Below are 11,926 nucleotides of genomic sequence, written 5' to 3' on the forward strand. Positions count from 1 at the left end.
ACATGTCTGGATGTGTTTGGTGGATCTTATCGGTGTTATCGGTCCTGTGCTGGTCTGTTAGTCACACTGAAAGAAGTCTGATCAGTTCTGTTGAAGTGCATCGCAGAGCGGCGACTCCCTGCTGTCACACGTCAGTGACTCACTGAGCTGCTGAACAAAGACCTTTACACTCATGCAGGTAAGAAAACACACCTGAGCAAACTTTATGGCAGTCCTGCATGCACGACTGTCATAAAGCTGAGGACGACTGCTGCTAACCAGCACACACACTCAGACTGTCTGCAAATACTGATGCTGCAAATCAACCAATCAGATCACACGAGAGCCGCTCCGTGTCAGGATCTGCATCCCACAATTCAGTTCACAGCTGGAGTGAAACACGGAAACTCAAAGTAGAATTCACGTTCCACCAGTTGCAGCGAGTCATCCTGAAGCAGACCATCGCAGCACCGCGTCCGCCTGCTGCTCTGATGGTCCCGTTATGAAACGCCGTTAGTCTGACGCTGATGTAGCGGGACTCGAACCTTCCACATAATTGAGCTTCTGTCTCATCAGTCCACTGAACATTTCCCCAGACGTTTCGGGGATCATCCCCTTGCAGCTCTCCAATGGAAAGCCTTAGAAATGTCTCTGTAAGCCAGACTGACGGACCTCAGTGACTTTGTTTCTCAGCTCTGAGCTCTGAGCCTCCTGACCTGCTGTCTGTCTACACTACGTGGTGCAAGACCAAAGCCAGGAAGCTCATGATGGACCCCTCCCATCCCAACAATGGACTCTTCTCACTGTTGAGGTCTGGGAAGCGCTTTCCTTAAGACCAGAACAGGCTGGACTCTCTCTTATACATCAGCAACTGTTTATTTGCACTTTATAATTTCCTAAATTTGTTCATCTGCACTTTGAATTTATGTTTTTTTTTTACCTTAAATTTTACTGTAAAGTTTTACATTTTAATTTGAATATTAAGTACATTTCTTGGTAATTTAGTTTTATGTTTACTTTTATGTTTAGTTTTTTATGGTCGGCATTGCACAGCAACATTTCACTGCGTGTTGTACTATGATTGCATACGTGACAAATAAAATTTGTGCTGCTTTTAGACATGGAGTCGCCTGCTTTGCTCCAGCAGACAGGCAAGCACTAAGAGAATTTTAAAACCTCCTCACTTTGTACAGCAGTTATGATGAAGGGTAAGTGTCTATAATTTGTCTGCAAATGTGTGTAATCTGTAATTTTTGCTGCATTTATGGGGACGGATTCAATGCTGGAGCCTCTGCTGGACGTTAGAGGAACTGCAGCTCTGAATGTTGATGTTCATTCATTTAACTGTATTTAGACATTTAAAAAGTGTAATGTCGCTGCTCAGAGGGAGAGAGAACTGAAACACACACATTGATCAGTTCATCAGGAGAGTTTTATTTGTGCACTTCTGAGAACGTTTAGGAACGTGTTGACGGATGTTTGTCGTCTCATTTCGTCTCCTGAGTTTCAGTGGTCACCTCTCCGTCCTCAGTGATCTCTTTGGTGATAATCAACACTTTGCGAGTGGTGGTTTTGGAGGAAGACGAGCTGTGGGAAACACAGAGACACAAATCCAGTTAATGTATCATCCTTTCAGCAAAAGCTACCTGTGCTGTTATTCAACATAGCAGTTGATTGAGATCAGTGCAGAGGTGCATCTGCTAACTTTCATATTAGGACGTTTAATCAGAGATCAGTAGCAAAGTGTTTGAAACCAAATCAGTGGGAAACGTGTAGCAGTAGCTGGTTCCTGATGATGGACGTGTGCCTGCTCACCTGTCCAGTTCTCCATCCAGCAGCCTTCTGTACTCTGCAATCTCCATCTCCAGCCTGGTTTTGATGTCAAGCAGCATCTGGTAATCTTGTCGCTGACGCTCCAGGTCGGCCCTCAGCTGCATCAACTGTTCTTCAAGAGACGTCACCTGCCGCTGGTAACCTGCCAGCATGCTGGCGTACCTGCTCTGGGTTTCGGCTAGAGTGTGCTCCAGAGACTTTTTCTGGGGATGAGAAGAAAGAGTCTCAGAAGATTTGCAGAATCGAACACTGAGGAAAAGTCAGCAGTCAAAGGTTAAAACTCACCATACTGAGCTGCGCTTGGAGCTCGATCTCCACACTTTGCAGGCTTCGTTTGAGCTCTGTGATCTCAGAGCGAGAAGACTGAAGAACCTCTGTGCTCTCAGTGACCGTCTTATTCAGCTCATCAGACTGGAAACACACGCACACACAGACACACACAGACACACACAGACACACAGACACACACAGACACACACAGACACGCACAGGCACACAGACACGCACAGACACACACAGACACACACAGACACACACACACACACAGACACGCACACACAGACACACACAGACACACACACACAGACACACACACAGACACACACAGACACACACAGGCACACAGACATGCACAGACACACACAGACACACACAGACACACACACACACACAGACACGCACACACAGACACACACAGACACACACACACAGACACACACACACAGACACGCAGACACACACAGACACACACAGACACACACACACACAGACACACACAGACACACACACACAGACACGCAGACACGCACACACAGACACACACAGACACGCACAGACACACACACACACAGACACACACAGACACACACACACAGACACGCAGACACGCACACACAGACACACACAGACACGCACACACAGACACACACAGACACACAGACACACACAGACACACACACAGACACGCAGACACGCACAGACACACAGACACAGACACACACAGACACGCACACACAGACACACACAGACACACAGACACACACAGACACACACACACACACAGACACACACAGACACACACACAGACACGCAGACACGCACACACAGACACACACAGACACACAGACACACACACAGACACGCAGACACGCACACACAGACACACACAGACACACACAGACACAGACACACACAGACACGCACACACAGACACACACAGACACACACAGACACGCACACACAGACACACACAGACACACACAGACACACACAGACACGCACACACAGACACGCACAGACACGCACACACAGACACACACAGACACACAGACACACACAGACACGCACACACAGACACACACACAGACACACACACAGACACACACAGACACACAGACACACACACAGACACACACAGACACACAGACACACACAGACACGCACACACAGACACACACAGACACACACACAGACACACACAGACACACACAGACACACACACAAAAGTCAGAAACACATCTGAAATGGTTGCAGGACCAACATCAGCACCTATGCAGGCGACACTTTGCTGGCTTGATTTAATATGATGTTGCCTTATGCCAGGACACTTTAACTCTACGAGCACGTAGGAGCAAAATCAATGTTTAAGAGTAAAAGTTTTACTAATAGATCTTTACAGTTTTTTACTAAATCAGAGATTGAGTGCAGTTCCTCCTGTTGCCACTAGACTGCGTTAATAAACTCTAAGTTTTACTGGGGAAAACTCATCTTTTAGCCTTTGCTGTCACAAAGAGCTTCTGTTTCAGCTGTGTTTGTCTAAACAGATCGTATCTCAGACGAATTCATGGCTGTTTTGCGGTTAAGTCTCACCTTGGTCTGGAACCAGGCCTCCAGGTCTCTGCGGTTCTTGGTAGCAACGTTCTCGTAGTGATCTCTGATTTGGGCCATAACTGCATTCAGATCCTCCTGAGGAGCAGCATCCACCTCCACGTTCACCTGACCGCTCATCTGGGAGCGCAGCGCGAGCAAGTCCTGCGGAAGAAGAAAGCATCGCCCGTAATGCAGAGATGGAGCTTTAATAACTAATAATTCATGCAATAAGTTTTACTTTGGGTCTTGAATTTCAGTCTTCTCTCTAAACACATCAGCCTGTTCTAAGTTTAATAGTTTATAAATGTGCAATCATAGTTATTTCATCCATTTAATTATTATTTTCTTCATAGTTGGTCTCTGGTTTTACTCCCACCTCCTCGTGGTTCTTCTTCAGGTGGATGAGTTCCTCCTTCAGAGACTCGATCTGCATCTCCAGGTCGGATCTCGTCATCGTCAGCTCATCGAGGACCTTCCTCAGCCCAGCGATGTCAGCCTCCACACTCTGACGCATGCTCAGCTCGTTCTCGTACCTGTACAGCAATGAGCAGCATCGAATGAGTCATCCAAACCGTGGGAGCTGTGGGAGCTGGACCTACTTTACATCTCAGTGGGAAGCCTGGTGTGGATGGTGGGTGTTTTTTTGCATGTGGTCACATGAGAGAGTTTTAGGGTTACTTGCAAATATTTCTGGAGATGCTCAGTCCCAAACATCAGAACCCTGATCTTGGAATTCAGAATCCATCCTTTAGAGTTTCTTTGCTTAGTGGTGGATGCAGCTTAAATACTGAAGCAGTGCATTCGACGTGCACTAACCCCAGAAAATTGAAAGTGACTCACTTCATTTTGAAGTCGTCAGCAGCCAGCTTGGCGTTATCAATCGTCAGGTAAAGGGATCCATTTGTGTTGGTGGCGTCCAGGATCTAAAACAGAAGGAGGAAATATTCAGGCCTTAACTGTGGAGTGTTGTTGGGATGAGGATATCATGTGACAGGCGTGGCTCCCTGCCCCGGCCTCACCGCCAGTTCACCACCTGCTGCAGAAATGATTAACAAACAATAAGAATATGCAAAGTGCAAACAAATTCCCCCTCGTGGTTTCATGTACAACCAGAGAGGTGACCTCGGGTGTGGCCGCACCTGCAGGAAGTCACAGATCCTGCTGCAGGGCGCGTCGGAGAGGGGGGTCGGTTTCACGCACCTCCCGTGTTTCACATGACCTCACAGCTCTATTCTCTCTTTTGTGTCTCGTCTTAGTGGCATCTCACCAAGACGTTTCACTGAGAACGAACTCGAGCCAAAAACGTCACCACATATAAAAGTGCAACATGTCTGACATGGAAAACCATCAAGCAGCAGCCGAGCTCCGGCAGGACGAGCCGCCGCACGCCCTCCCCAGATCCTCCTCATGATACACTTTGGTATTTTCGCCATGTTTACAGATGAGAAAGAAGCTGCTCTCACCTTGTCCTGCAGGTCCTTTATGGTGGCGTAGTAGGCAGAGTAGTCGTTCCCCTCTACTTTGGTCTTCTTCTCAAGGAACTCCTTGATCTTCAGCTCCAGGTTGGCATTGGCCGTCTCCAGGTTGCGCACCTTCTCCAGGTAGGAGGCCAGGCGGTCGTTCAGGTTCTGCATGGCCATCTTCTTGTTGTCCGAGATATCAACGGCGTCGGCCAGCTCGAAGCCACCAGACCCGAGACCTGCGGCAGCAGAGGAGAAGTTCCTGGGAGCGCTTGTGCTGGAGATGCGGACGTTGTGTCCCCCGGCGCCGCCGTACATGCTGTCGGCCCTCATGGAGCCGGGGCGAGATCCTGAGAGACGGTAGGACAGGTTGGACATGCTGGAGACTTTTTTCTGCTCTGGACAGAGACGAGGAGAGAATGAACCGGAGACCAGCTCAAGCTGCTTTTATGCAGGTGAGGGAGGGATTCAGATACGGCCCCCGCCCCAGCGCAGCACTCCACCCATACCCCCACCCCCACCATGCCTCGGGGCAGGCTGAAAGGAATTTTGTATGTGCCTTTCGAAATCTACGTCCATACCTGAGTGTCTGAGGTGAGTGGGTGTCCCCCCCTCCTCAGATCTGATTCATCGTTTCAAACCGAAGTGTCCTCTCTCCCACGTCCAACGGATTCCTGCCATCGTGTCGCAGCCTGTCTGTTGTTTCTGTGTGTTGTTTTTGTGCCCTGCAGGCCTGCAGCTGCTCCTCCTCCTGCTTATTGTGCAACCAAACAATGAAACACTTTGTTCCCGGCCTGCATTCTGCCTCCACCTGCTGTCAGCAAACACGGAGGGACAGCGCTCCACACCAACATCAGGACAAGAACAACACGGAAAAACACGGAAACACGATTATCTAAGATATTCGTGTGACGAGGCTGTGATTGGTGTGTTTGTCACGCTACGAATCAGGAACTGCTGTTTGAGTAAATAAATGAAATCAAAATCTTCAGACAGTGAAGCATACGTCTGTACATGCTCACACTTCTTAATGTAGTGTTTCAGTTCAAATGTTTAATGAGGTTTATATTAGCCTGTAGTGCAAATATGGTCCCTGAAGGGTTTGATTCACCTCAAGGTCAAAGGTCAAACCTTCCTGTACTCTTCATTTTACTCGACAGTGACCTTCTTGTGTCATTAAATAAAAAACAAAAAACAAAAAATAAGGTGACAAACCACACTCCAAGAAATGCTGCGTTATTTTCAGCTGCTGGGTAAAAGCCGCAGGTTCGTGCGTCGGGTTATTGTCACCAAATACTGGTTCAGAAATCATGACTCAGGAGTCGGTGATGTGCCGGGTTCTTCAAGAACTTGACTACTTCTGTTGGGTCATCGGTCGGGTAGCTTTGATCAAATATTGGGTCAAAATTCCACCCAAGTGTTGGGTTGAAGATAAGCCTGAGAAGAAGCCACATCTTTCTTCACAAACTGCCTTTTTCAACCAAACTGTGACCTGATCAGATGTCACTGGACTTCTCCTCTACTATGAAATAAAACATGGTAAGAAAAAGTGAAATCTAGCAGTTTGAAAATTACAGGGTTGATAATTTATTGGTTTAATCTAGAACTTCACCAACTCATTAAACGTCTTTTAACAGATAACACCGGCTGTGATGAAGAAAGTTATTCTACTTAAAAAGTTTCTACTTTAAAGTTGTTCTTTGACATGAGGCTGAGGTTGTCAGATCACAGAACGAAGGCAGTTTGAGATTGGGTGCATTTGTGGGGAAAAGGTAAAAAACAGAAAGCCTACGATGACCTGGATGACTGATGACCTTCACAGACATTTGTAGTCAGCCTTCTGGTTGTCAACACACAGGCTGTTGTTAAAGGGTTAACCCAGGGGTGGGCAGTCTCAGGCCTCGAGTGCCGGTGTCCTGCAGATTTAGATCTCACCCTGGGTCAACACACCTGAATCACAGGATTAGTTCGTTACCAGGCCTCTGGAGAACTTCAGGACATGTTGAGGAGATAGTTTAGCCATTTAAATCAGCTGTGTTGGATCGAGGACACATCTAAAACCTGCAGGACACCGGCCCTCGTGGACTGAGATTGCCCACCCCTGGGTTAACCTGTCTGGGCTGAGAGTGTCGGCTGCACTCAGACCCTGCTCAGCTGATCTGCTCTTGCTACTCGGTGACACTGGGTGAAAGCAGCCTGTCATTACTTCACAGACGAAAGTCGCCGACTTAGTTGTCCGAACGATCGGTCCCGAGTACACAAGCTGTGTGATCACACTTGCTTATATTTTTTAAACTTATATCTATGTACATTCCCTTGAATGAAAATAAGAAACGTTTTTCTTGATAACATTTGAGTATTGTGATGGACCGAGCAGTGAAGGAACGTCAGGCACAGGTTAGAGTTTTTTTTATTTGACCCTAAATCACACTTGGTTAAATCAAACAGAGAATTTAAAATCTCGGGCTAATAAAAGTCAAAGTAACAGAACTCTGGCAACAAACAACACTACTCACTCAAACTGACTAACCTACCTGAACGAGACGAAGGGCAAACACAGAAAGGCGTAGAAACATAACAAATTCCATTTCCCCCCATTATCCAGAGTAGTGGTATGACCCAATTTGCAGACCTCCACATAGGCTTGCTCCGCCCCTTTTCCACCTTTTCGCTCATCAACCAATGGACTGGGAGCAGCTGCCACTGAACTCAGGAAACAAAGAAAGATTAAATCATACATAACAGTGTAAACTAAAATGTGCACTCATTTTAGAGTACAGTGTTATGTGATTGGATAAGTCCATTCATTCTAAACCAAAACCAATTCTTTATTACCCTGTAAATTAAATCCTATATTTAACCTCCTAGGACCTGTGATGTCCACATATGTGGTTATTTAGACCAAAATACTAAATTTTGCTCTACAAGGGCCTGACGTCCACTTGCGAGGAAATTATACTGCAGCTGTTCTATTGTGTCACGGCAGCAGTCATGTGGTGGAGTTAAATGAGGACCCGAGATGCAAGAAACGGCGAGATGCAGGTGAGCGTTTATTCACAAAGGCTGAAATACACAGAAACGAGGGTGGCGAGGACTGCACGAAGACACAAACCTAAACTGGGGAAACTAATAAACCTGAACACACAACAGGGAGAGGAGCACGAGACACGGAGAAATACCAGCTAATGCAGAGAAACACAGACAACGTGACGAGGAGCACAGGAAGACACACAATATAAATACACACACCAGGTAATCAGGAAATGGCACACAGGAGGCGACACAGCTGGAACTAACGGACACGTCGAGACACAAACCTACAAAGTAAAACAGGAAGCTCACAGACTGTTTTACAACACAAACTCGGGGACACAAACGGAGCTGAGAGGACACACACAGGTAGGGCTGATACAACACTCAAGCACTAAACACAAGAACCAAACCCTAAGAACTAATAGGATTAACACAAAGCACGAGGTGATGCCAAAAGGAAACACAAAACGCTGGGTCAAAATGACCATCATGACATACTGAAATGTTGAATGAATGTGTGGCTCTCATTTTTCGTAAAAACAAAAATCTGGTAAAAAAAATCTGGTGATTCTTTGTTTTTACATTCATCGGGTCCCAGTCAGCCCAAATATCAAAGATACATTAAAAATGCTGCCGTGGAAGAGCTCGGGTCTCTGGAGAAAGACAGAAAAATGTGCGTGTTGGTAAAACCTCTGTCGTAACACTGATGCTCGCTATTACCCTGTGTGACTGTAACTGCAGCCATCACAAGTAGATTCAGTTATTCTAAAATTAACATTAAAAATGTTTTAACTTTAATTAAGTTTGAACATCCGTGAGGTTCACCTGACGGGACCTTTGGTTGCCAGTCTTGAAGAACAGCAGCACATCCACACATGAAGGACGGAGCATCCGGACACTTAATGGAGCGCTACAGAGAACGGCGAGCATTTCTTTGTGCATGAACGAAATCAGATATAAGTTTTTGTTGTTGTTGTGCACGCACACACACACACGCACACACACTATACTCTGTACACACCTATAATCTGTTGTTTCTGGCTGTTGGATAAGATCTCAGTTATAAATAAGTCGTTGTGTAACACGCTGTCATATCTCAGCTGCTCATCATCTTGCAGTAAAACCCGTCTGGAGGAAAATGTTTCCTGGGCGTCAGCACACTAGATGCCTTTAGTCCCAACATATCACCGAGCATATAGGGACGTAGATCGACCACTAAATTGAGAGCTTCACTTTACCGGTCACTGCTCGTGTGGTCGACCGGCCAGTGTAGCCTGACCTGTCTCCCCAACGTGATGTTTGTGTATTGTATGTGCGGTCGGCACGGTATCATCTATCTTAATTACCCCTTCGGGATAAATAAAGTTTTTTTGACTTTGACTTGACTTTACATTCAGCTCTGTCGTCACGACAGACCGGTACAGCATCCGCATCACCGTAGCTGTCGATCTCCTTTCTCCCGTCACTTGTGAACAAGATCCCGAGATACTGAAACTCAGCACCTCTAAATCTGAGGCCATGGTCCTCAGCCGGTGAAGGGTGCAGTGCCCACTCCAGGTCAGGGACGAGTTCCTGCCCCAAGTGGAAGAGGATAAGTATCTCGGGGTCTACATGAAATCAGATTTTCAAAATTTATATTAATATTATATTAATGTAAGTTGGAGTAAGTGATGGTGATGTTGTATTTTAAAGACAACCCCTACAGCACAGCGTTGCCCCTGGACAACTAAGTTCTTTTATTTGACTTAAACGACGGCAGCCAATCAGAACGTACGAATAACTGTCAAATTTCAGTCCAGTTAGATGTTGGAGTCGCTATCAAGTCATTCAATTCAATTTTATTTATATAGCACCAAATCACAACAAATCACAACAAAAGTCGCCTCGAGGTGCTTTATATTGTACAGCAGATACAGAGAAAAACCCAACAATCATATGACCCCCTATGAGCAGCACTTTGGCAACAGTGGGAAGGAAAAACTCCCTTTTAACAGGAAGAAACCTCCATCAGAACCAGGCTCAGGGAGGGGCGGGGCCATCTGCTGTGATTGGTTAGGGTGAGAGAAGGAAGACAGGATAAAGACATGCTGTGGAAGAGAGACAGAGGTTAATAACAGATATGATTCAATGCAGAGAGGTCTGTTAATACATAGTGAGTGAAGAAAGGTGACTGGAAAGGAAACACCCAGTGCATCATGGGAATCCCCCGGCAGCCTACGTCTATTGCAGCATAACTAAGGGAGGATTCAGGGTCACCTGGTCCAACCCTAACTATATGCTTTATTTATTTATTCATTTATTTATTTATTTATTTATTTTGCCTGTCCCGTTTGGCTCTTTTGCATCAGAATTGTTGTCTAAAGGCAAAGAAAGATGCCCAACGGATTTACTTTACCAAATTGACCATCCCAGCCTTGCCGTAATGGTCCATTTGATTCACCTTTTATTGTTTATTTTATTTTCACTTACTGAATACGGGACAGACTTGACTGGGGGGAAAGAGAAACAGCTGAGAAGAGGGACGGGGGAGAAGGGCAAAAAAACAAAAACCAACAGTTTGAGCAGAAAAAAAAATGCATATATCGATCACCTGGATCACCTGCTGAGAAAGAAAAAAGAAAACAAGCAGAAGAGAACAAGAGTAATAGAATAAACAACATCACAATGATATATGGGAATATGACAGTAAATACTAAATATTAAACATTATTGTGCAGCACATAAGATCAACAGAACACAGTGTGCTTTGAGGTAGGAGCCAAAAAGGGTGTAGTTTGTGGGTGTGATCACCCGTGTGTACACCTGTGAGCATGGACGCGCTTGTTTTTTTTAAAAGGTTCCTTCATGTAATGATCTGCTAGAGGGTGTGGGGGGGCCACAGCCCCGTCCTCCAGGGCATGAAGCAGGTATGGAGGAGATCAAAACTCCAGACATCCAGAGGCCCCCAGAACACAAGAGACCAAGGAAGACCAACAGAGGGGCAGCCACGCCACTGTCTAACTATATGCTTTAGCAAAAAGGAAAGTTTGAAGCCTAATCTTGAAAGTAGAGATAGTGTCTGTCTCCTGAATCCAAACTGGAAGCTGGTTCCACAGAAGAGGGGCCTGAAAACTGAAGGCTCTGCCTCCCATTCTACTTTTAAATACTCTAGGAACAACAAGTAGGCCTGCAGAGCGAGAGCGAAGCGCTCTAATAGGGTGATATGGTACTACAAGGTCATTAAGATAAGATGGGGCCTGATTATTTAAGACCTTGTATGTGAGGAGCAGGATTTTGAATTCTGGATTTAACAGGAAGCCAAAACAGGAGAAATCTGCTCTCTTTCTAGTCCCTGTCAGGACTCTTGCTGCAGCATTTTGGATCAGCTGAAGGCTTTTCAGGGAGTTTTTAGGACTTCCTGATAATAATGAATTACAGTCGTCCAGCCTGGAAGTAATAAATGCATGAACTAGTTTTTCAGCGTCACTCTGAGACAGGATATTTCTAACTTTAGAGATGTTGCACAAATGGAAGAAAGCAGTCTTACATATTTGTTTAATATGTGCATTGAAGGACGTGTCCTGGTCAAAAATGACTCCAAGGTTCCTCACCGCGTTACTGGAGGCCAAGGTAATGCCATCCAGAGTAAGAATCTGCTTAGATACCATATTTCTAAGATTTTCAGGGCCGAGTACAATAACCTCAGTTTGATCTGAATTAAGAAGCAGAAAGTTAGCGGCCATCCAGGTCTTTATGTCTTTAAGACATTCCTG

The 11,926-nt window shown here is 45.8% G+C and overlaps 1 protein-coding gene across 1 annotated transcript; it reads right to left on the bottom strand.

The window, feature by feature from the left end:
• Positions 1 to 1,393: 1,393 nt before the first annotated feature.
• On the bottom strand, positions 1,394 to 5,569 carry LOC146712086 (keratin, type I cytoskeletal 50 kDa-like). Its single transcript, XM_085455228.1, has 7 exons — positions 5,145 to 5,569; positions 4,522 to 4,604; positions 4,058 to 4,214; positions 3,682 to 3,843; positions 2,098 to 2,223; positions 1,795 to 2,015; positions 1,394 to 1,566 (listed from the first exon to the last, which is right to left on the bottom strand). Exons 1-7 carry the CDS (start codon positions 5,517 to 5,519, stop codon positions 1,467 to 1,469), a joined length of 1,224 nt encoding a protein of 407 aa, XP_085311354.1. The 5' UTR covers positions 5,520 to 5,569; the 3' UTR covers positions 1,394 to 1,466.
• Positions 5,570 to 11,926: the final 6,357 nt, after the last annotated feature.

The sequence above is a fragment of the Copadichromis virginalis genome, linkage group LG4 (assembly GCF_057382275.1).
Source record: "Copadichromis virginalis isolate Kocher_CV1m ecotype Utaka linkage group LG4, C_Virginalis_male_GT1.1, whole genome shotgun sequence".
In the NCBI taxonomy this organism is placed as follows: Eukaryota; Metazoa; Chordata; class Actinopteri; order Cichliformes; family Cichlidae; genus Copadichromis; species Copadichromis virginalis.

What these genes read in the sequence shown, in the direction of transcription:
- LOC146712086 (XM_085455228.1), bottom strand. Translation starts at nt 5,519, where the DNA reads ATGTCCAACCTGTCCTACCGTCTCTCAGGATCTCGCCCCGGCTCCATG. An exon ending in TAAAGGACCTGCAGGACAAG is followed by an intron (nt 4,605 to 5,144) that starts GTGAGAGCAGCT and finishes CTTCTGTTTTAG; the next exon opens with ATCCTGGACGCCACCAACAC. An exon ending in TCCAAGCGCAGCTCAGTATG is followed by an intron (nt 2,016 to 2,097) that starts GTGAGTTTTAAC and finishes TCTCATCCCCAG; the next exon opens with AAAAAGTCTCTGGAGCACAC.